The sequence below is a fragment of the Streptopelia decaocto genome, assembly GCF_964273445.1.
Source record: "Streptopelia decaocto genome assembly, chromosome: Z".
In the NCBI taxonomy this organism is placed as follows: Eukaryota; Metazoa; Chordata; class Aves; order Columbiformes; family Columbidae; genus Streptopelia; species Streptopelia decaocto.
The window spans coordinates 36,700,395-36,726,459 of record NC_138657.1 but is presented as its reverse complement, the minus strand read 5'-3'; the positions used below and the strand labels follow the sequence as shown (position 1 = coordinate 36,726,459).

The 26,065-nt window shown below is 37.3% G+C and overlaps 1 protein-coding gene across 1 annotated transcript in view; it reads right to left on the bottom strand.

Annotated features, from left to right (window-relative positions):
* The window catches only part of FBN2 (fibrillin 2), a 167,996-nt gene that overhangs the window by 57,827 nt on the left and 84,104 nt on the right, over positions 1-26,065 (bottom strand). The window contains exons 20-30 of the mRNA XM_082074936.1: positions 21,830-21,949; positions 16,617-16,754; positions 15,279-15,329; positions 14,658-14,783; positions 11,381-11,608; positions 8,684-8,809; positions 6,434-6,562; positions 4,232-4,357; positions 3,388-3,513; positions 2,584-2,706; positions 2,300-2,425 (exon numbers count right to left, since the gene is read on the bottom strand). Coding sequence (XP_081931062.1) covers positions 2,300-2,425; positions 2,584-2,706; positions 3,388-3,513; positions 4,232-4,357; positions 6,434-6,562; positions 8,684-8,809; positions 11,381-11,608; positions 14,658-14,783; positions 15,279-15,329; positions 16,617-16,754; positions 21,830-21,949 — 1,419 coding nt within the window. The remainder of the gene's footprint in view (positions 1-2,299; positions 2,426-2,583; positions 2,707-3,387; positions 3,514-4,231; positions 4,358-6,433; positions 6,563-8,683; positions 8,810-11,380; positions 11,609-14,657; positions 14,784-15,278; positions 15,330-16,616; positions 16,755-21,829; positions 21,950-26,065) is intronic.

Sequence of the window (26,065 nt, the reverse complement as noted above, 5' to 3'; positions counted from 1 at the left end):
TTCTTTCAAAATCTCTGTAGAAAAGCCTGAACTATGAAGCATATCAAACAGGGAACTCTTAACACCACAAGGAAACCTCAAACTCTTCTTAGTAGCTCATGGCTATGAGTAACTCTGGCACAGCCTTCCATTTAGGTTTCAGAGAAAGCCTATAGTTCATTGCCAGCTTTTTAGTACAGACCTACATCTGTCACTCTGCTATGCCATTAGAAAATGGCTAGCTAGGAAATAAAGTTTATTACTTATCCCAAGAGTGTGTGTGTGCACGGTGGGGTGAATTCCTTGCTGAGAAGAAGCAAAGTCCCACTGCTTGTGAACAAACTTAAAGATATTTCAAGAGAGGAAGAAAAATCAAAATGTCTATCAAGACTGAGGTTAAGAAGGAATGAAAGAAGAAATCAGTAACCATTGTCCTAATGGTGTTGTTGAAAGCCAGTTTTGGAGAGGGTAAAGAGCAGAGACATTACAAGAATGCCCTTGAGAACTGCTTCCAAAAGTTACAGCAATCTCTGGCACATACAAAGGTACAAGGCTACCAAAAAGGTAACATTCAAGGAGAATTCAGGGTGCAGGTGGGAGGACGACACTTGCAGAAAGAGCAAATGATAAGTCATGACCAGGAAAGCTTTCCTGCCACCGTATAAAAAATAAAATAGTCACAAGGAAAAACAGGGCAGGACATCAGATGTGCACTTGTGCCAGACTCCCTTCCTAGGCAGCTCAACAACATGACTGCTCAGCACTTGCTGCCTTGGTGCACACTGAAGTTTCAAGAAAGAGGAAAGTTTGCTGCTGATGTCTCTCTGTTCTTTGTAGTTTCACTGACCATTGCATATATGATGAGAACTTTCCATTAGGAAAAAACCTCTCCTAAAGAATAATGTAGTTTGCACCTGAACTGCATTTTAGATTCTTATACTGCATGTTAAATCTTCAACATATGCTTTCAACTGTAATTCAATGCTTTAACATTAGTCCAGAATTTTTGTCATTAGAGAGCTAATTAGTTTATAATTAAAAATCTGATTAAAAACTTTTAGTTAAAACATAGTCATCTTGTGAGCTATACCCCTGTCAACTTTTCTACTTTATTCAAATAGCTCTAATTTTACACTAGTTAAATGGCAAAGATAAGCTAATTTCACATACTATCAAATGAATACAAAAAACTGCAAATACTTCTGCTCAAAAAAATCAAGTACTTTGTTGAAAGTAGTGTTAGGTCCAGTAAGAAGTGTAGTTACCCCAAAGTCTCTTTGGCAAACTGGATAATGTTAGCAAGGAAAGCAATTACCTACATGGCAGAAATTCACTCTTTCTCACTGTAGGTTTCTACATTAATATCAGATACTGTTTTCCTAAAGAAGAACATTTATGAGCAGTTATGTATAAAATTAAAAACAGTATTCTGATTTTACAGCTACTAACATTGTTAATACCAAAAAAATACTGAAATTATTAGTTCTAAACTTTCAAGTTGGTTGCATAAACATGGAGTATGTGTGCAAAACCGAAAACAGGAACCTGGAGTAACATTAAAAGTGGCGGTGAAAAGAAAATTTTAAATTCAACTCTAACTATGGAAGAAAGGAGGAAAAAACAGTTCAGGACAACTATGCTCAGCAATACATATGACTAGTTTCTCCACAGTGAGTATGTCTGTGAGTGTGCATTTGTGCAAAGTGAAGGTTGGTTTGACAGATGCTCACAAAATATAAAATGATGTTACCAGTGTAGCCAAAATCACCTTGAAATATTAAACATAAGAAACTTCATATTTAAGGTAAAATGTACGAACTTCATATGAATATCAAGATACACTAAACAGGTTAAGTTAATTTGAGGAGATAATTTCATTTTAATTTCCTTTATAAATACTCATTATATCTTTCTGTAGTTGAGGGTATAAACTAAAACATTTACAAGAGACAAGAAGATGTTGGGGACCTCAAATAATCTCTTCTCAACGAAGATGGTTTAGAAGAATCATATAATTACAATTAAATCACTCCTATTTTTGGAACAATGTGATTTGTTTCATCTTTATGGACTTTTCAAAAATTTTTCTACCCTTCCTGACATGCACATTGATAGGCAAAAAAGATTACAGAATCACAGAATGTTAGGGGTTGGAATGGACCTTGAAAGATCATCTAGTCCAATCCCCCCCTACAATTATTATTTTTTTAATAATAGAAATACTTTCAAGACCCACTATCAAGGATTCATCAGAACTTCCTAAAACATTAGCTGAAGAATATTTAGACTTCTGTTAAATTTTGTGCACACAGCTACTCACCAATACAAGTCTTCATGTCCATAGAAGCCATAAACCCATCATAACAGAGACAGCGATATTCCCCTGGAATATTGGTACATTGCCCACCATCACAGATATCTGGATTGTTTTCACATTCATCAATATCTGGGAAAACAAAACAAAACAAAACAAAACTAAAAACAACAAACCAACCAAACAACAGATAGTAGTTCTGACACTCTCCTATGGTTTGGCTAAAAGAATACCATGCTCATATTGGCTGAAATGTACAATGAAGGAACTTTTAAGATATTAAAACCTACCTGCACATGTCCTGACATCTGGCATCAGAGCATAGCCGTCACTGCAGCTACATTCATAGCTGCCTTCTGAGTTAGTGCAGTGGGTGTCACATCCTCCATTCATTATCATACATTCATCAATATCTGGGGAAGCAACACTAGTACTAGTAAGTCTACTTTAATAAGGAAAAGCCATCTTCTCTTGCCATTTTACTTAGCAGATGAAACAGTTTAGCAGTGGCACAATTCTGAATTTTTATTCTCATTCTACTCTCTCTGATTTACATTTTCTTCAGCTTTGTCTCTTTCAACTTCATTGTCATTTGTGGGAGCAAGTGGCTACTTTTACTTGTTGCTTTTGTTAACATGTATTAACAGTGGATGTAAAAAAGGTGCAAAATACAGCATGTGGAAAGGAAAGAAAGAAAAGCCCTGAGAAACTTAGCTTTCATTAAAACTTGAAAGGTAGGATAAATTTATATTTTTGCAAAACAAATAAAAATACAAATAAAAAAACCTCTTAATACCTCTGTTCTCCTTACCAATGTGACGACACCTACATAATTCAGTACTACATATATTATGTATACATATTATATACGTATATTCAGCGAAGGATTTAAGAGATGTATAGAATTAGGAGGAAAAATGAAAGAGAAGCTATCAGTGTGTGGGTCCACAATAGCTCAGGATATGTCTAATCACAGATGAGAAGATGGCCCTGCTCAGTTTCAAAAGGAAAAGATGAGGTTAAATAAAAAGAAAGATAGATGAAACAATATACAATGGAGCACAAATACACAGGTGAATGTGTGCAACACTTGCCTATGCAGCCTTGTCTGTCACGAGTGGCCTGGTACCCAGAGTTGCAGGAACACTGGTATGTTCCAATCATATTCATACACTTGCCATTTCTGCAGAGATTGTCACTTAATGAGCACTCATTTACATCTGGAAAAGAATCATTCTTATAAATTACTTCTTATTCAGAATGCAGCCTCATTAAGCAAAACTGCTTGAATGTCAGAGAAAGAGGGTGAGAGGTAGATTTTTAAATTAGTGGCTTTTGGTCTTTTTCAATTTCTTTCTTGTTCCTAGCACATTCCAGTCCAGGGTATGGAGCTCTGAATAGTATATTTAAGCCAGTGCCCAAAGGCTTACCTTTGTTTCTGGTCTGTGAGCACTACCTGCAGTAGTATAAAGCAAGTCTTGAAGCAATTACCAATTAAAGAGAGAAGTCAAAGAGATAATATGCATTATGTTCTCTGCATTTTGTTTAGCATTTTGATTAATTATGTGCAAAAAGGAGAGCTGCATTTCAGCAAGAGACAATGCTTTTTTCTGACTGTAGTAACAAACTTCCCTATGTGCTGGTATGTATTTTTCTTGAAAGTTGCCAACATGAGTGGTGCAGTCCTCTGAGTTGCTAAATAATTGATAGAAGGCCTCGTAAAATATTCCTCTTTAAAGTCAACAGCATTAAGGGCACCGGAGATTTTACAGGATCTGTTTTAAGGTTTTAATTTGAAGGTACGCTTATAAAGAAGGAACATGAATTTGTAGAAGATATTCCCGAGACCCTATCCTTGCCAGAGACAAGAAGTTTTGATAGCACAAATGAAAACTCTTATTAAAAAGCTGAAGACCAGTATTCTGACGTGAAACTCACCTATGCATGCCTCACGTGATGTTGACAGCTCATGTCCCAAAGGACAGTCACACTGAAAACTCCCTTCAGTGTTCACACACGTGCCACCTCTACACAGCAGAGGATTGCGTTCACATTCATCAATATCTGTGAAGACACAATGATAAACAAATACAAAATCATTACTAAGGAGCAACAAAGAGAAAAGCAATTATCAGTGTCTGTATGTGCTAAAATCTGGAGGTCAGAAATAAAAGGACTGTTTAATTGAAGCAGTACTGCTCCTTTCCTCATACTGCATAACGGTGAATAAAAAACTATGCATTATTAACTCTAAAAATGAGTATCTTTCTCCTCGAGAAAACCAGAGATTCATCATTCAAAATTAAGTATTCTAGGAAAAGACAGCAACTGTTTGGATGGTTGCCATTTAGAACAATGTATTAATGTGATGAAATTTTTTGAAAAGTGCTTCTTAACGAAATTGTTGTCTATGGATGCTGTTAATGGGGCTGTATGTGTAAACTTTTACCTAAATGGCTATTCAGTTTGATAAATCCTGCATATGTCATTGTTTGGTGGAGAAATAAGCTCGCTGCAGCTTATAATGACAAACAATATTTGACTCCCAAATCTGATAAAAACAGCTAACACTGTAGATGTAGATGAAGAGAAATATGATCAAATGGTGTTCAAGGTGCAGGATGTACTTACACTTTGGGACTGCTGAGAAGCATTATGGCTACCTGTCTTTGAAACTAGAGACTTCTATTCAGATAGGCAGACTAGTGTTATCTTACCTTAGCCTGGGAGTTTAGCCAAGATATCGCTGGGTTTTGCAGGTTAGTCACATGAGGGGAGAAACTATCCAATGACAGAATTTAGCATCTCTTTGCTACACTCCTGCTTGGGTAGTGCTTGCAGCTCAAAAATGTTTTTGTTGAACATTATGCTCTCCCACCTCTGCAAAAGGTGCTCAATAAGTAACTTCTCTTCTTGTCTCCTCTCTGCTATTTACCTGATATCTTGATACACTGTTTCTGTTTTATAGATATCATATCTCCACCATACGGTACTGATTCTCTGCATTTGTACTCTGTCTTTCCTGAAGACTATTCAGCTCAGACAGTTTCGTGTCTTTGTCATGTCCACCTGTGATTCAGGCAATGATTGTTTGCTGACTTTTTGAGTCTAAAAGCATCACAATTGGCAGGAAATCAAGTAAAGGTGACAGGATATTGCATGGCAGGGACATAGGACCACTTATTTGAGTTCAGTTATTAATACAAGCACAAAAGCTCCTGGCAAAACTCAGACACAAAAAGGAAACATAAAATAAGCCAAAGCAGGGAGAGGAGAAATACAGAGGCACTGAGTCTGCAGAGGTGGGGTTAGGAAAGCCAAAGCCACCAGGAGCTGACCCTGGCAAGGGATGTGAAGGGTATAAAAGCAGCAGCAAAAAGATGAGAGGAAAGGGTGGAAGGGAACTGCTGACAAAGGATGTGGAAAAGACTCATGAGTGCTGAGAGGGAGCTGGCCAATGTCATTTTGAAGCCACTCTTGACCACCTGTGAAAGGCCATGGAAATTAGGCAAGAAACTTTAGGGTGAGAGGAGAGGAAATGTCTTCAAGAAGGGCAAGGAGGAGGACCTGTTTAGCCTCATCAAGATGAAAATCTAAGACTTTTCACTTTCATTATATATTTTGTGATATATTTAGTGAAGTACTGCATGATACTAACTCAAGAGCTTTTACAGTGGCTAGTAACTTTTGGTGTCTCCATATCTATTCTTAGAACTTTAAAAAGATTAAAGAGATGTGATTTTTTTTTTTTTTTTTCATGAAATGCTCTCAGAATTTCTGTAGTACCAGAAGAATCAAGGAAATGTGAATCACACTACTTTTGAAACTCCAGCCTTCTATTCCTAACTTTACCAGATGTTTGGATACCTCATTAGACATTGTTAAATTATGTAAATGAATATTTGCTGCCATTCTAAAATGTCTATACAGAAATGTGTAAAAGTGATTAGCAAAAATAACTAGCAAAGCTATATGCACAGTTCAGTTATTTGTCCTATAAACTGTATGTCTTGTTCAAGAAGTCATAATAGTTACACATATGAAGTATTCAGTGGAGCAAAGCTAGTATAGTACAGAGTACAGAGAACAGGTCAGGCTGCAGACAACAGACACACGCAAGGTCACCCTGGCAACACTTACCCATACAGTTCTTCATCATCATAAATCCACTTTCATAACCATCAAAGCACTCACACTCAAAGCTTCCAGGAGTGTTGACACAAGTGCCACTTCCACATAAGTCTGGGGAGATCCGGCACTCATCGATGTCTATGTCATAGTAATGGAGAGATAGAAAAATCAAACAGAGCTCAAGGTTATCCTGCTTTTCACAGAAGTGAACACTTAGCCATTGTAAATTAACTCTACATAAATAATTCACAGTATATCAATCAACAGAGAAAAATGAAATTAATTTAATATTTAAAGGAATTATCATTATGTGAAACAATTTCTGAAAGATTCATAATGTAATGCCTTCAGAGCTCTGAACTATACATTACACTGTTTAACAAGCAAGCTTTCATTAAGTGTAATTAAAGGTTAGTTTTCTAAGGAAATCACTAGCTGTAGCAAATTCTAAGTTGTTATTATTACAGAGGTACTAATTGACTCCATGACTACAGTGTCATTGTTACTAAATTGCTTATTATCAAGACATTAAACCACTAATAGCAATATGAATTTGCATTTACCCTTTCCATTAGACTTCTCTATTCCTTACTCCACTGCCTATCCATTGTTTTTGGGGTGAACAAGGGTTCCATGCCTTAGTTTCACGTTCTCCACTATACGCTCTACCTTCAGCTTAATTCACTACTGTGTCATTAATTTCTACATATTAAAAAATCATTAAGCCTTTACTGGGAGTAAAAATAACAGAATATTTGAAACAATGAAGACATTAGTCCAGGATATGGCATAGGATTGGTTCTGTCATCCAAGAAGTCCAGGGAGCAAAGTCCAGGGAGCAAGGAATCAGAGAAGAGCATTAACATGTGAGTAGTAAGTTGGTGAGCTGGGCAGTAAGTTGGTGAGCTGGGCAGTAGATTCACTTGTGTAAGTGATTGAGAAAATCTAGACAAGTGTTGGTTTAACTAAAGAAACCACTAAAGATTTGCAACAGTTCTTTTTTCACAACATGCAAAAGTCTCTTTTGCCTCTGTGTCACCCCCCATGGCCAGGTTTTTGTCTGGTGAAGATATTTCCGTCACACACAGATGTGTGGAGTTGTTGGATGGTAATCCACCTGTTGGGCCTGGGATGTTATCTGGCCTTCTGAAGGCTTTATAAAACATTTTGCTAATTTAAAACAAAACAAACCAAAATCTTCTGTTTAATAAAACCTGGCTCTCTACAGCTGCTCAGTGGAACGTTTTTGTCAGAACAAACTTCCAATGGAAAACAGAACCAAAAAAAGCTTTGGGAGGGAAAAGTTTTCCAAATTATTCTTGTTAGTTTAGAAATAAAGTTTATTAAATGCATTTCTTATCAATGCAATCACTATAAAAGCAAGGAAATCACCAGTTAGGGCAACATTAACATCCAGACCCACCTCAGTTAACATGCCTTACCACCCACACTTCATATTACGCTGACTCACTCATAGACGCCTGTGTGGTATAACAAAACCTCCTTCATTTTCAGCACAGAGCCACCCACAATGCAGGCATCCAGGTTCTCATAACCAGAAAACTATCAAGCTTATCTTCTGTTTCAGTTTTTCCAGGCAGTAAACAATAAAATATTAAACTTTTAAATTAAATGCACTTCTCAAGTTAATGTTGCACTGATGACAGAATTGCAGAGGTGCCTCTGAGTGTGCTTGGCTTTCAAATCTAAATGAAAATTAATCTGCAGTGGAGTTTCTAAGTTTGTTTGGTATCACAATGACCAGAGAGTAAGGAATATAATATAAATTAATCTGGCTGTTTAAACATTGAACTTGTCTCTGCTGATGATTCTTATTGATTTTTCAGTTTATACTGATAGACCATGACCTCAGAATATTTAACATCAATTAAAAAATTCCTAATGTACATGTAGAAGAAGAATGTTACATTTATTAAAAAATCACTTTCTGAAAGGGAATCTCAAGACACCTGGTCACTCTGTGTAAAGATAAAGCTCTTAGAAACTGAAGGAATTGAATTACACTAAGTTTCTGAATCACAAAGATATGCAACAAGTACAAGTTCCTTCAAAATGCCCTGAGGACATGGTGGACTCCCCATCACTGGATGTTTTCAAGATGGACAGGCAGCTAGATAACCTTATTTAGGCTCCCTGACACACAGGGTGTGAGCCTTGGTGAAGATGATATTTTGAGGTCCCTATCAATCTCAACCAATCTATGATTCTAGGAAGAACTGGAGAAAATGCAAGACTTACCTGTACAGTTTCTTTCCTCCATATCTAAAGTAAACCCATTGTTACATCTACATTTGAAACTTCCAATTGTGTTTCTGCATTTACCATTCATGCACATACCAGGGAACACTTTACATTCATTGATATCTATGAAATAAAACAAAAGAGCATTCTTAAGCACAAATGCGTCTATAAATATAATCAGAGTTTCCTGCTTCTTCTTACCAGTTGTATTGGGTGTAAAAGGCAGGGTCTGAGGTATGGCCTCCTCCTACACAGGTTAGGAGAAAGGAGAAATGAAACAAAGGAGGCAAGCAGCAGGGGACATTGTTGGAGACATGACCGGAGATGCACTCTTGGAGGATAGAACTCCGCATCCGAGAAAGAACCCTCGAGGGATTGCCGCCCCTAGAGGAACTATGCCAGCACAGAGAAAGTCGAGAGAAACCACAGCCTGTAGAAGACCCATATGCAGGGACAGCCCTGAGGGACTGCAGCTGTGGGTGACCCATGGCAGGACAGGGACATGCCTGAAGGTGCGTTGCCTATAGGTGGCCCAAGCAGGGGCAGGAACACCTGAGAGACAGTGGCCCATGCATGCTGGGGCAGAGCCACCTCTGAGGGATTGTGACCCATAGGCAACCCTTGCCAGGGCAGGGAGATCCCTGAGGGACCACGATGTGTGGGTGTTTCCTCCCAGGACTAAGCACAAATGACCCACACTGGGACTGGGATGTCCTGAAGGAGCATGGGCTGTGGACAACCCATGCTGAGCAGGAACACACCTGAGGGCCTCTGTCCCATGGAGGAGCCCATGTCATGGCACACCAAATGAGCAGAAGGAAGGAGCAGTGAAATAAAAGACTAAGCAATGAGTGGTGACAAAGAGAAACCATTGCAGTGCCCCGAAGGCCCTGTGCTGCCAACTGTCTCATCCATGGGACTGGGGCAGCCAAACACCAGGAAGGGTGGAGGAGAGATGCCGGGCTGGATCCATGGGTAGGAGAGAAAATATGTTTCCCTACCTGTTGATTTCTTTATGCTTTCTTTGCTTCTCAATGTCCAAATCAGTAACTAAAAGTTCACATCAATCAGCAATGAACCAAATTCAGTGAAATTCCCCGAGCTGAGACTCTTCTGCCCATGATGCCAAAATGTATATTGTCCTCTATTTTGCTTTCTAATACAATGAACATTCATGGTGTTCCTGTGCCAGCTTGTAAAAGATGTAACTTTTACCTGGTTGATTGTTGGGGTTTTTTTTGTTCGTTTGTTTTCTGTTTTGTTTTGTTTTGTTTTAAATTGAGATTGCTAGAGTGATATCTGGAGCTCAGTTTAGAAAAGGTTAATTAATCTTTTGTTGAATATCAAATGGAATGTTTCACCTGTTCTAAATGTATTTTGCTGTTAAAGTTTCTTGCATAGGACAAGAAAGGTTTTTCATGTTTCGGCCTCTCTCATGTGTACACCCCAGCAGCATTTACAAACTTGAATGAGCTTTTCTTATACTCTGTCATATAATTTGCTGGTTGAATGTCCCAACCTGAGAATCATCTTTTATGAAACAAAATTTTATCTCCTATGTACTCATGTGAGTGGGAGAAAAGTGCGGTCCGCATACAAAACCAGAAACAAGCAGGAAAACCTTAAAAAATCTTGGAGTGGATGAGATATTTACTAGTATTAAATAATTAAGATTTTATTATTTCTAATTAATTGAGTTTTATAAAAACAAGAAATTATATTATTATTATTATTATTATTATTATTATTATTATTATTATTATTATTATTATTATTATTATTATATTCCTTAATTTGTTTTAGTATATCACCACAGAATGTTCAGAGCTTTGCCTGAGAATAGTAACTCCTGAACATCAGACCTTATTTATGGGTAAGCTGAGGTCCAATCTGCTAAAGTTTTCTCAAGCAACTCAACATATTTCAAGATAAATGCTTCAGAATACATTAAAAAGAAAACCAAAACATACCTAAAGCATTTCTGGATCACCTCAGCTTCTGCACAGAGAAATTTACAGTTTTTATTCTCTGATCTCAATCAGCTAAAACATCTCAGATCTAGTTTCTTAACATTTTCCAGCCTCTTCAGTTTTGTTTTTGCCCTACAGGAGTTGAAGCTAGTAAAAACTGAACAAAAGGCTTTTATTTACTTTATCGCTGAAGCTCCTTGTTATCATTGCCCTTGTATTTTTAATGCAATATTGGACACATTACCCTTCTAATAACTTAATTCTGCAAGCCAGAGAGAGAACCCATTCTTCTTCAGTACCTCTTTCAGAGAACCCTGGCCAAATTTTAGTAATGTTTTACATTTACATCTCAACTCTTTGACCTCATGGAACATCAGACCCTCAGTTCACACTTTGAAAAGCATTGCCTTAATAAAGGTACACATTTTATGTTGTTCTTGTTATTTAGAGTTCCCCTTCCCTTCAGTTCTTTTATGACCATTTCCTCTTTCTCCTTACCAAATTTAAACTTTGCAGCTTTTTCTTTTAGGCTCCTGTAACTCTCTTGAGAACCAAGTAAACAGAGAGTTTCCCACCTGCAAGGTCAGCTCTTTTGGACAAAAATCTTTATTGTATCTCTCATCTCAAGTATGTAGCAAACATAGCCACAAATCCTGGCATTTTCTTAGAATATTCACACAGACATACCTATATTTTAATTTTAGACACAAGAATGAACCCTTACCTTTATAAAATGGCCTGCCAGTTAGAATATCTCCCCTGTTGGAAAAGCCAGGACCTCTGGGGCACAGAGCCTTGTATTCCTTGGTGCCAGGCTTAGGACACTCCTCGCAGTTGGAGCCCCAGGCAGCCCCCACTGCACAGCAGCAGGCATCCATACGGAACTTGCCAGGCACAGACTGAATGCACTCATCTTCATCCCACTTCAGGTAGCATGGCTCCATGCGAATATCTGCTCATTTTACAATGACAAATAGGCATTTTATCCTTTGCGAAAGCTTTTTGTTTTTCAGAAGCATATATTTCTAAGGCATGAGTACATGTGAGGTTCCGTTTCTGGGAGACAGATTTCTGTGCAAGACTCTACACTTCTGCACAATGTTCGACCATCTGAAGTTGCTAATATTACATTATAATTATGTTTCTGGATCTCTGTTGCACCACATAAAAGTACAAACATTTCATTTATTGTCTTGCAATATGAAGATGTACCACTACTCTAACATCAAAGTGCTTTTTTAAGTTCCTATGTGTATTTGATAGGACAGAGACATGTATTTCTTTACTGTATCAGGTATTCTCATTTACAAATTGACATGCATTCATGGCAAAAAAACACCAACAAAAACCTAATCCTATCTATGTTTATATTGTTATATTAATTTATTAATACAAGGAATACAGAAAAAAATGTTCATCATTGTTAGGCTTACTTTATCACCAGTTAGCAGGAGAAAACAATACGGCTTCCAGAAAAATTAGTTATGCTTATATTCAAGGAAAGCAAGCAAGCAGGTCAAGCAAATGATACGTCAACCAAGTGTGCAGGCAAAATCTGTGCTTGCATACCCAGCTGTCAGGAAAAATACCACACACTGGTCTGTACACAGAAAAAATCAGCTTTGCCAGTTCCCATATACAGTAACAAATAACAACAATAACCCATTTGAAACTGTCAGTACATTACACACTTTTCACCTATTTGTATTTTCGTAAAGAAAAATAGTTTAAAATTTTTAGAAAAAAATTTAGTATTTGTTAAAATATAAAATTGGTATAAATATGGGTTGTTAAGTCTCTAGATGCTAATTTCCACAACATAGGAAAATTTTTATGCCCAAATTCTAAGAATCTATCAAACAATACCAATAATGAGAAATGGACAGTATAAATTACAGTAGTGCTAGAGAAGATATCTGTGATACTATACAGAAATTTCTTGGTAACTTAATACTCTCCAGGAAACAAGAGTTATTTTCATTGTGTAAGGGAAGAACACAAGGACATACTGCATCTGACAAAACAAGTTCTGGACATCTTCTAGAGCCTTCTGACATGATTGAAATGGACTAGAGGTCAAGCTCTATTTTCAGGACAAATATTCACGTTTCATGTGATATACTGGACTGGAAGTTAGGCTTTAGCAAGCCCGACAGAACTCTTAAATGCTTTGTGCAAAGAGCTTTGGAGAAGATGCAAGATTTAAAAATAACACAGATAAACCGCTGAACTGTTTTCCATACAAGTCCTTCAAAGTTGTGCAGACTTACAACATAAAGTTACCCTATGCACATCTGAAGTTAAACAAGCATAAGAACTGGAAATGGTTCAAAGTAATAGTCATGGTTTCCTGTAAACTATTCCACATTTATTCAATTTCCAGAGATTCAGTAAACATACTGCTAATAGGTATTTCTTTGGAATAAAATCACTATAGCGGGTCTTTCAGGAAAAAAAAACATATTTCAGACATATATGTTATGTGTAGCATAGGAGAAGGCTCATACCTTGTAATGTAAAATGATGTTTTTTCATTAAAATAAGAAAAGGGAACACAGCTTTGAGAGTAAAGGGATCGTGAATGTTGCTTGAAAATGTCTCCTTTGTTTCAAATTTTCATTATATCTATCAACCACAATTAAATCCACACCTGTCCTTATAGAATTTCTCATTGAGAAATAATACAGGGTTGGTGGCCACGGACAGTGACTGCACCAGAAATACTAAGTTTGGAGGAGTTGGGGTGGAGTGGAATATTAAGTAAAGCCTAACAAGGAAAACTGCATATGATATGCACAAACTTAATGGATATGTGCATCTGGGCAGACTTGATTTTGAACTGGTGTGGCGTTTTTTGTTGTTGTTTGGGTATTTTTTGTTTGGTTTGGTTTTGTTTGTTTTTTTTTTTTTTTTCCTGAGACATTTATACCAATTGTACACATCTGCTTAATTTCAAAATCTGGCTTATTTTAAAAAATAAGAATAACGTTCACATTAAAAGACCCCACAATCTGGTAACTGTTTGTATCAGTTATTGGTGAGGCATAGTGCAATTAAAGCAAAAATGTTTGCTTAAATTTGATTTTGCTTGAGGAAAGAGAACACTCTTCAAACAACAACAAAAAAAGGTTAGAGTAGGAGAATCCTTGACATGAAGCAGGGGCTGATTTTTTTTTGTTGTTGTTCTGCTGCTCTGTTTTCTTTAAATAAATCAATGCTCTCAGTAATCATATTTTTACAGTCTTTAGAACTGTTAAGAAAAAATAATACGGGTTCCAGAATCTGTTCTAAACATGCAGGACCCTGACTTTATCTTTTTTAATCTCTGATCATTGATTTGTGAAGATGCAGATTAATTAACTACACTTGCTACAGGATACTGGTGTTTCCTTGAACTCACAGAGGGGTTCAGTACTTTTTATACTTGAAGTTTTTCCTAGAGAAATGTACGCTTTCACAGACATCATGTTTTGTCAGTAAAAGATACTAATCTGTACAACAAAGATCAGGTCCTCTTTTTATCTGTGCTCACTTTGATTAGTCTCAGACAGACCAATCTGCAGCAGCGTATTTGTGGTACAAGGCAGTATCCAAGTTGCACGAGGTGGTGAGATAGCAGTAGGGCAGAGCAGCATTCACGCCGCATTACAGCTGTGGGCTGAGCAGCTGGCTGCTCATCAACCCGTTCCAGCGAGTCAGACATTTCTATCCATGAGCAGGAGGCAGAGCAAGGGCAGCACTCTAGCAAAACCTGCTGACTGCATTGTGGGCAAACCAAATACTAACACAAACTCCTATTTCCCCAAGGAATTAACAACTCTGCCCTGAGGCAGGCACAGGCATTTGATATCTAAGCAGCCATAAACTAAAACACAGCCTTAATAAACTGCTTTTGGATGAATTCAGAAACAAACCAAATATTCTTTCACATGCCTTTGAGAATAACTTTGGACAACCGATGGATACAGCTAAAAAGCTGGTGGAATCGAGCACACTCTTACCTAAACACACTCGCCCTGTTCCATCCAGTGTCAGCCCTTCCGGGCACTCGCAGTGGAATGAGCCTCTGCTGTTAATGCACCGCCCATTGGGACAAACCCCCGGGAAAACCTCACACTCATTTACATCTGTTGGGGAAACAAGAAGCTGAGTTATATTGCAACTGGAAGAAGACAACTACAGCTTTATTGAGAATTTAAGCTACATGAAAGAAAGCAAGAGGCTTTCATCCATACTGTATTAGGGTCGGAACAGTGCTCTGAACAAGTTCCTGGCCTAGTCTCAAGGAACTCTTGCAAGATCTTCAAGTCATAGGGCACAAAGATGCCACATTCTCTTCTCTAAGACAAGATGATGGATGTGGCTGAGAAAAGCAAAATCTAAAGGCATCAAAGGTATTTTGAAGGAGCAATTCCATTGTGTTTGTATTATTTTGATATTCTCCAACAAACAGTGGAACATAACTTTTCCCAACAGTCCGTAACTGTTTGTGAAGGCATTCATCTCAGATTAACATGATTATGTATGACATAAACAACAACATAATAAATCCCCTTTTATCTCATTTTGAAAGGAAAAAAAAAAAAAAAAGTGACATCTTGAGTAAGAAGCAAAAACTTCACCTTCACAGGTTATACCCTTCACTCTGGCAAATCCTCTTGAGCAAGCTGGGTCTGGAATCAAGCCAAAAAGATATATCACTGCTTTTGTATGAGAGAAACACAGGAGTAAATAATTTTAAAATGAATGTATCTTCAGAATTCTCAAATAATTTGACTGTACAGGGTGGTGAGTGCTCAAGCCTCAATCAAGAAAAGTACTGAGTCATATGTATTACTTAAAACAAGTGAATAGTTGAGGAAATTAAATCTTAAACAATTACTCTCCCATGTGTATTCCTTAGTGGAGATGAGAATCCTCAGCATCTCATTCTATCAGTCTCTGCACTCAGATGCAGCTGCAAGGTAAATTGCCTGTAAACTTGCCTGAAGATTTAGAACTTTAGTGATGCCAGTTATCACTAATGGCTTTTTTCCCACTGCAGCTTAATAAAGGATCTGAGCAATAACATTATTTTAGGATATGCATGTAAAATGTAGCATGATTTAGTGATATGAAAGCTTGCTGAAATTTAATTAGTCAGAGAATATAAAATTAAATGGCCAAATGTACCCAGTCTGAGATAATTAGATCTCTAGATTACTGGGGTTTTATTCGTTTTACCAGTCTAACATGACAGTGCTGCTTCCTGGAGTGCAAAGTAATATCTTTGCTTGATGCTGCACTGCACAGTTAAGAGCTCAGTTGGATATTGTTTGCAACATGGTTGTTAGATGTGATACACGTGCCTAAAGTTACTGTTCCAATTAGAAATGAAAGGCTATAACATCCTGACACTGGTTCAGCTGCAAGTGGCATTATTCAAACCTTATGGGGAGAATGCATCAGAGTATTTCTCCACAAACTAGAGCACACAGTGAACATTCCCGCTCCCAACTTCTAGACCTAACCTGTAATCTAATAGTAGTACTATTCTGCAATAAATAATTGTACATAAGCTATGTATTTGAAAACAGATGAAAGAATTGTTAACAGCCCACAACATAAAAAGCCCTCAAGACTTTTACCAGATATTTCACTTTATTATTGTAGTCTTTACTTCCCTACACCAATGCACAGTCCCTGTGGAGATGAAACATATGTCATTAATAAAAGATTTATTCACATGTTATTTCCTAGTAACTTCAAAGCTATTAGAATGATCTCTGATGGTGGAATGATCCCTGATGGTGGAGATTACAAATGATGCTAAATAAGAGAATTTCATGTTACTTTTTTGTGTGTGTGTGTGTGTGTGTGTGTGTGTTTTCTGTTTACTTGTTTTCTATACAGAAAATGATGAGAATCTATCTAGTGGTATTTCCTCTCTTCTTCCAAAAATGCAGGATATGAGGGCATACCTAATTCACACCGCTCACATGGGCTGCCCCAAGCTGCTCCTAAGGTAGCACAGCATTCAGATTTCAGTGTAGCACCATTGATGTTGACTTCACAGCGACTGTCTTGGATGTTAAGCCAGCAAGTCCCCTTCAGGCTATCTGCAGCGGAATAAAAAACGATACAGAATTGTCACAGCAAAAAAGAGTTGGTGTGACATGTCCATGCCACCAGTAGACAGAGTACCAAGGGAGTGCAGACTTCGATCAGTGCAGTTTTCCATCAGTTGTTTTGTATGTATTTTAGACTAGCAGTGGCAGAAAGGAATAGCACTATTACTACAAGGAACCAATAAAGCACACTGCTTGAGCCATTTTATAGCCCGGGTCTCACAGGTCTCAATGCTACCAGAGATCCTTCAGAAACTACAGTGTATTTATTTATTTGTTTATTCTGATAACTGATCAGTTTAAAATACAGAAGTTACAACAAAAGCGGGGGTCATAACCTGGGACTCTCCCTTCCAACTGACTACCTGAACCACTGGGTTATGAAATCCAGGTGCTCTTGCCGCTCTCGCACTCAGTTAACCTTCAAGGAAAAAAAAAAAACAACAACAAACAAACAACTTAAATATGTGGGGAATAGGGGTGTGCTATACTATTTTAGGGGTCTGAACATGCCTGTTAGGTTATAGTCGACTCTCTGTTCCTGAGGGCTCAGCTCCAGCACACCCACCTCGTGAATCACAAACTAGATCGCCAGGCTGGGAACGCAGACGCTCAGGGAAAACCCACTCCAGTAAGTGCCCAGGCACACCAGGCAGCACCTCCTGACTGACAGACACTGAGCAGGGGGCAGATTTTTCAGCCACAAGTGTTGTCTCTGCTGCCAGAAATCCTCTGGAATTCTTTTTTAGGTACTCAAATCTTCCATTCTTAAAACATGGTTTCAGTGCCCAAGCCACTTTTTAAAACGTTAGATCTTAAATCAGTTACATACTTTAGAAGTTGCACCTACAGCACCTTTGCTCTGTACCTTCACAATGTTACACTCAAATAGTACAGAATTTCTTGAAGCAGACAACAACCTTTGTGATCAGATAGCAAAAGCAGTCTGTAAACATTTAACCCAGACTGGGACGTCAGCCTGGGTAAAGTTTAAATGCATGCGCATACACAGAGTTCAAAGTGAAGTAAGTGGCCCAGATGAATTTAATGAGATGACTAATGAAAGAGGAATAGGATTTGGTTTTAAGATTTACATATAAGTACAAAACCCCAGACTATGTATAGGGTGCTGTTGATCAGTGTTACTAATACATCATGTTTAGGAACAATGTGCTTAAGATAGAATCATTTCAGCTTACTTTTTTCAAACAACTTCAACTTTTCTACAAAATTTTTATGTTAGAAAATTTTGTAGACTACAGAGACCACAACCCTTCTTTGACTGAAGTAACTGGAAAAAAAATTGCCCAGGAATGCGACAGAAGCCAGCTCTAGAAACTCAGCAAGGTGCTTCAGTGTAAAACAGTTGTATTATTTAGGTTAGTGTTGGTCTAAAACACGTAGGGCAGAACACTTAAGCAAGTGCACAAACTAACAAGGGCTGTAGAAGCGTGGAAAATGCATTTTTTCCACACCCTGATCAGCTTTAACCAACATTCAAGACTTGGATTAACATAACAAGACTGAAGGTGAAACCTGAACAGTCATTAGTTGGGTTGACTCTTAACCAGTCATCAGATGGGTATGTCCTTGTTCATCATATGTCCCAAATTCAGGGATCAACCTTGGGAGAAGGAATATAGGTTCTTCAGCTGCTTTTTTACACAACATTCAGCTTGTTGCCCATATTTTGATGATTCTGCTTTATGTTTTCAAAATGTAAATGCTTCCATTGCTTTATTTACAAGAAGCTTCTTGAGCTCAATGTTATTTATTTTTAGTAGCCAACTATACAGCATGGAAAAATCAAACTAATATCTCAAAAATCACTTAAACTATACAAATCATCTGGTGACTTCTTTCACATCAGCTGCATCTATATTACCCCGCCAATTCTGCTTGTCTTATCTTTTTCAGTCTATGAGTTAATTTCCTTTATTTTACGTAATCTCTCTTGTCCAGAAAAAAAATCTACTATGGGCAGTAACTGTGACTTTTGCTTTGGTTAAAAAGCTATTATCCAGCATCAAAGCATTCTTTCTGGTTTTTGCATCTGTTTGATTCTGACTTGAAGAAGAATATATGCATACTACAGGCAGATGGCAGCCTACTGATTGTGCATTTATGAATTCCACAAATCTTGACTAAAACATGAATAAAAAGCATATATTAACTGCATATTTCAAAAAGCACAAATGGCAGTATCCCTACTATATGTGCAATTCCCAAAATAACAATGCAACACTTGCATAACCAACAGATGTATTTCAAAAACAATTTCACTTCTTTCCTCTAACGCTGCAGACTCAATACTGCAAACGCTGTCAGTGTGCAAGCAAAATAAATGCAATATACATCAGCATTTTTTGCTGAATGCTTTTATTGTAACTGCTGAACTAACAACCCTCATTTGCTGGAGGTTTGATCTTAAATGTGAGTGCAAATCTTGTGACTTGAATTCTGACTGGAATTTGAGCAAGTAATTTTTTCTCTAACTAGAAAGGTTCAAAGAAGGAGGCAAATGGTTCACGCCCATGCTCAACTTCTACAGATAACATGGATGCAAATGACTAAATCCACCTGGTTCTCCAGCCTTGAGGATGAGCAGACAGAGCAAAAGAACCAGAGGAAGTGACAAACTGAAGTCTTCTGTCCACAAACTGTGTAAATAAGGCCATATAATTTCTCCATATAAAAGCAGTCTGGTGTGTCCACAGGATGGTAAAAATCAGCAATAACACCAGCAAACACATTGGAGCAATAAATTGTAAAACCAAATTAACTGTGATGTTATGTTAACCCTTTCTTATTCTAATATTGTTGTTATGTGCCTTTATTTAAAAATTTTGTGCCATTTTTAAGTTTGATAACTTCAATCATCATCGAGAGAAAGAGAGAGAGAAAAAAGAAAAAGCAAGAAAGAGAAAGAGAGAGAGAAGGAGGGAGAGAAAGAAAAAACTCTAAAATGTAGGACTGTGATTCTGACACGAGAGCAAATTTGAAATTAAAGAAAAACTAGAGAGGGGTCATAATCTGTCATTACTGTACTTTGATCATTCTTATAAGAATGCAACACATGCCTGAACTACAGCATTTATTTTAGCCATACATTTATGTTTTGTCATATGCTTTTCATATCTGATGCTACAGGAAAGCTTTACAGGAACAATCTGCTAAAAAAAGTAAGGCAAATAGATTCCATTTAGAAGTCTTTCACTGCAGTGGTAATGGGGAAAAAAGTTTTTCACACAGTAAAGTACCCGTAACTTCCAGCCCCTTACTCACTTTTCAATAATCCAGTCTGCCCTCCTCTCTTCACTACCAACTCCAAAGGAAATTTTGCCAAGGTAAAAAATTATACAACTGGGCTCTATCAGTATAAATCTGTGTGCCTGGCATTAGCTATACTTCTGATCGTTCTTTCTTAACATATTCTCCCCTGTGGTACAGAAAACTCTTCCTGAGTTGACTTGGGTCAACAGAAAAAAAGAAAATAAATTATTAGGCTTCCAGTATATAGGTGGCTTCTATTCTTCACTTCCAGTACATAGGTGGCTTCTATTCTTCACTTCACTGATTGTTCAGGTATTTTTTTCTTTACATTTTATGTTACTTATCATTAATATTCAGGCCAAATGGAACATCACATGGGAAACATTCCAATGGAAATAATTTGCAAAGTAAATCCAGAACACTGTTACAATTAGGCCCCTAGTGAATTTGTAGCACCTTCGGATGTGAAAATACAAGAAGAATAAAGACAAGCAGTACAAAAAACAAAAGTTAGTGTAGTCAAGAAATACCAAGAAATTAGCACAATGCAAAAAAAGAACAAAGCCAAAACAAAATTTTACTGGCTGTAGTGATGCTACAAGGAAATCTAAGAGAAGACCTAGGCACAAAAGTAACATTCACTTCAAAAACATATTGGGGCATATATGGGCCCAATTGTTAAATGGGAACTTGTGTCTTTGCATTCAATTTCCTATCTAAGAAAATCTTGGCAAGGCAAGAAAGTTGAACCAAGGACAGCAGACAAATCCATCTTAAAATAAAAGGAACATTTAAAATTAGCACCATGCAGTTACGACACTCAAATCCAATTTATCCCACATATCCTACAATGACTTCAATTATGTTACACAAATAAGATGAAACAATGGCAGCTTGTGATCACCTGAGAAGTACACATGTCTCCAATCCTTTGAGCTTTATTGGAAAGGCAAGAAAAAAAAACATTAACGAATGGTTTCCAAAGATAGTACCAACAACATCTTGCAGACAACTGTTGCTGCTAGTTCTAGTAAAATCTGCGCAGTGCTTTGCTGTTTTTTCAATGCAACAGAATCCTCAGAGGGTGCTAACATTATTTATTTATGTAAATATATATTTTGTGTATGTATATATGTAAAACCAGGACAACGCTCATGTGTTTGCTCCAGAGGCAGTGATTTGGAAAAACTCAGATCTCTCTTATCTCTACCAGCTTCCTGCAAAAGAGGTAAAGTAGTAAATTGTGCTGTAATGAAAAAGCCATTAATGTTTCCTTATAGCTAGGGAAGTCAGCCTTCACAATTCATGAAGGATGTTCTGAACTGATGAGATGTGGTTTCCTATCATTATTTGAGTTCGTGTTCCTCCAGATTTACTTGCTTTCTTGTCTCAGATTTAAAAGTGGCCAAAGAACCGAGTGACCATTTCTGCTTCGGAGTTTTTCAACTACCAGACTAATCACCTTCAGCTTTACTCAGAATCTCATTCTTCCAAAGGACAAGATAAGTCCTCTTAAGACACCCCACTCTTTCCCACCAGCTGATACCTGCATTTCACCACTTTTGCCATAGTTTGGACATCCTCATGAATTATGTTTCTCTCAGTTTTTTCCTGCTTCCATGGAAACAATTAAATGAGTATGTGATTCTTTAGTCTTACCTACAGAACCAGACATATTGTCTGTTGTCATGGGGAAATTATCCAAATGCATTCTTTTCTTGCTTTATTAATCAATATGATCAATGTTTTCCAAGTTATTAAGAAAAGGGAAAATAACGTGAGGAAACACTCACCAATACATATCAGTCCTGTAGAGTCCAACTTGCTGCCAGGTGAACATTCACAATTGAAAGATCCAAGATTGTTCCTACAGGCACCATTGACACATGGGCTGCTTTCACATTCATTTATATCTATAATTTAGAAACAAAATACACTGTTAGAACTACAATCTGCTTCTGGAAAATATTACACAGTATAAATGCCACTGTGGACCATTATTCACCAAGACTGCCTGCTATATTTGCCCCCCCTGCTCCCCTCAGCATAATATTCAAAAGATATAGGGAAAGGCAGGTAGCATGTATGTGCATATGTATAGGAGAGCATACTGCGAAAGTGTTAATTAAACGGCTCCTTTTTACAAAGATAGAAATTTCCAACAACTTGGACTATAAAGTTTTCCAGCATCAATTATAACTGTCCTGTAAGAAAACAAAATGCTTTTTTTGTAGAGTGCAATGCCTTTCCATCCACAACATGCAGTGCACTAATAAAAGCCTTATTGTTTCTGTTGTTCATGGCTCCATGTACGCTTTGGAAGAATTCATAAAACCCTGTCAGAAGCAAAATATCACAAAGCTGGCTGTGATTCTCTAGTTCTGGAAAGCATTCAAGAAGTAGGAGTCAAAGCTGGAACACTGTAAATGGTACTTCCGTCTAGCCCCTAACTCCTTCTATTTATTACCGTTTTGAGTTTTTAAAGCCTGTTCACATGTAAGAATAGGACCTCTGATAACAGTACTATTTGCTGACTATTTTCTTTTAAAGTGATATCGATTTTAAGATTAAAACATTACTGGCAAATTCGTTCAAAGAACATTTGCAGATGCATATCCACCATTTCTTCCTCAACTCAACCAATTTAACTTTTTGATTTGGGTCCTGAACAAAGCCATACATTCTAATCCAACTTGGCAGTTCCTTTGGCAGGCCAGAAATAAAACTGATTAGTGCTTGCTTATATTTGCTAGTAGTGCTTGAGGGATAATGTCATATCTATAAACTAAAACAGTGTGAATCAAATTAATTATAAATTAATGCAAGATCTAGTTAAAACAAATTGGTTCTTTACACAATAGGTAGAGAAACTGGGAACCCTTGCCCTGTGATGCTGAAAGTCTGCACTAATCAACGTTGGTCTGGAAAAGTTCATGGAAGATAAATTCACTAAGGTCTGTATAAGGCAAAGATCCTACTTCTGGTGTCAGAGGTCCCTGAACCACAGCTGTTGGAGACTGAAAAAGTATCTTTGGAAAGTAATGTTGTATACTTGCTCTGCTGTGGGTCAGAATGATCTTTGATCAGTATCTGCATTTATGTCTTTGCTTTTATGCAGATATGATTCTCTGTCCAGTTAGCTGCAAGTGCTCTACCCTGCTTTTAGCTAAGATGCAACTTCAGAGAAGTTCCTGTGAGGGACCAGGCATAATCTGTGCCACAGAATCTTCAAGACTTTTGGACACGAAAAATAGTCTTTACTGAGCAAAATCAGGCTTCCAACTTGACCACACCTTAGCACATTTTCAGAGTAAAGAAGCACTATCCTGAACAAATGCTACTCAAGAAATTTCAAGCTGCAAGAGCAGAAAGGATCATCAGCTTTTTAAAGAAAAAAAAGGTCACAAGGTTTGCATGTTTCTAAATATACAAATCAACATTTTATTGGAAATGAACAAAAAGCTTTGTCTGAATTTTTTAAAGACAAAATTAAAATCTAGTCTGTCTCAGACACCCAATGAAAAAGATTACAGGTGAAGTGCTTGAAGATTGCTGCAGCTATTCATAGCTGAAAACAAGGGAGTGTCATGTAAAGTGTCCCACAGTTTTAACAGCTGGCAGCCCAACCCCACACACATTCGCACATACACAACCAGTGTGCAGGACAAGACACTGTAATAAGGAGATGCCATATTCAGACTATTAAAAAAAAAAAGGCATTAAACTTAAAATACAACACATTTATAGAGGCAATATCATCTTGTAATTCCTATCTTTAGTTCTCTCTGTTACTTAGCAAGTTAGGTTTGGAATTTATTTTCTTCTAGGAAAACACATCTTGTATTTCAGGTTTTCAGAGTTAACAAGAAACCCAAACCTATCAAAAACTAGTTGAGGGCTACACTTGGAAGTCAGTGTTCCCAAAGCTACAACCAAAGATAACTGAGTATGTGGAGACGGAGGGCTAAAGCATCTAGAGGTCAACACCTAATGATGACTGAAGCAGCTCTCTTGACTTCATGGGCCATGTTATCCATTCTCTGCCCAAAGACAGTGAAAGGGGAGAAAAAAACTCAAACTGAATGTACAAGAGAGCAAAACCAGGGAAGAACAGAAAGACAATACATCATTGTCAGAGTTGACCACTTTCTATACTGCGAGAACTGCCTGCCCATTTCAAGCCAAAGTCAGACTATCTCGTCTAAATCTTCACTCAAATTTGCATCAAACATTATTTGGCAAAACAGCTGACTCAATCTGCCAGGTTGCTGCTGTCCACAGGGGACATTTCCCTTCATCCTTCCTCCTCCTTCCTCTCTCAATCTCAGTTTCTACCGTTCTCAAACACCAGTGACAGCCCCTCACTGATCTCACAGACAAATAGTCACTTTCCATCTTCTGAGATGAGAACAGCAGAAGCTGGTCGACAAGACTGTGGGTGAGGGAAGATGTATCGCAGAACCAGACTCCTCCACATTTCCCTTTACCCTAGTGCATGGCAAGGCATACTCATCCCATTTCTCTCTACGGAGCAGAAAGAGGGAGAGCAGCTTTCACTGAGGATGGGGTATCCATATCTGAAGGCATTAACTTCTGGTCACTTATAAATCAATCATGTGACTATGCCCTAGGCCTCTGACCCTGAAAAAAACAGTTTGTTACTTTCTGCTTTTGACAGGATTCAGCACTATGCTAGGAAAAAAGAAAGAAACAAACAAAAGAAACAAAACCTAAATCAAATTATTTTGGGCATCAACAAGTTTGTAATATTGCATTGGCTTTTTTCCCAAAACTACCATTCAGGAAAAAAAAAAAAATAAAGGATGAATACATTTCAGCATTAGTGCTCTGCTGAAACAGTCAAAAAAGTATCATATGCACAATTTAAACAAACACCAAAAATTGTTTCCATGCACGTTACAAGGTAATTTTAACAAGAATGAGAAAGAAATCAAATTGATTTTAATACTGTTTTATATTTTAAAATGAAAGCCAATGTGTTTGAAAATATTAATCAGTTTTTTTTTTTTAAAAAAACAATTTCTTAAGTGAGTGTAAGTTGTAAATATCAGAGAAACAAAAATTGAAACATTTCACTGTACATTCCTGGAAATGAACTTCAAAGCACATCTGGTTTATGTTTAGCTAGTTATGTCACTGGAAACACAATTTAAACCACAGAATTTGTTGTAGAAATATCAGCTTTCACAGCCTCTGGAGCCTTGAGCAATGCCCCCACTCCCCACAACAAATTGAAAAAAATTTCAGTTGAGCTATAAATGGGAAGAGTGAAGAGTTTTCTTGTTCCTTCACAGCTACTAATGAGAGTCATATTAATTAAAAATATATGTGTGAGTAATAAGCATCGGAGCATTTTCAAAGCACAACACAGAGCTTCTAGCCACGGAAGTTTTTTACAGCTAGTGAACTTTTAACTCCAAACTGAATTACGTAGTGTTTCTTTGAAAGCAGAATTTGGACAGAAAGAGAAATTTATTTCTCTACTGCCAACCCACTCAACATTAGAAAAAATGTAATACATTTAGTAGGTTCTATACACAGTTTTATGCTAAACCCCTCCTTATAAATTTAAGTATCATCTAAATATGAGATTCAAGATGACAAATCCTTCTTGACCTATGTATACAAGTTAATGTTGAGAATAATATTGAAAGGAATTGAAAATACTTCAATATTCTGCTGTACAGACAACAAAAAGTTTTAGGGTGATAACAATAAACTATGCTCAGAAACAAAATACTCTTAAAAATCTGAAGTTTCAGTTATCAGTTGTTTTTTGTTCTTGTTTTTTTCTAAATGAGAAAACAGCATTTTTTTCCTTCCGTTAACAAAAAGCTTTATTATTTCAAATATTACTGTGGCATTCATGCCCAATCACAAGCTCATTGTTCAAAGTTCAGCAGACATACAGAAATATGAAATACAGCCAAGAGAAGCACAGCCAGACTTATTCTATGAAGCTGGCTATGTCACAGAATCATAGAATGGTTTGGGTTGGAAAGGACCTT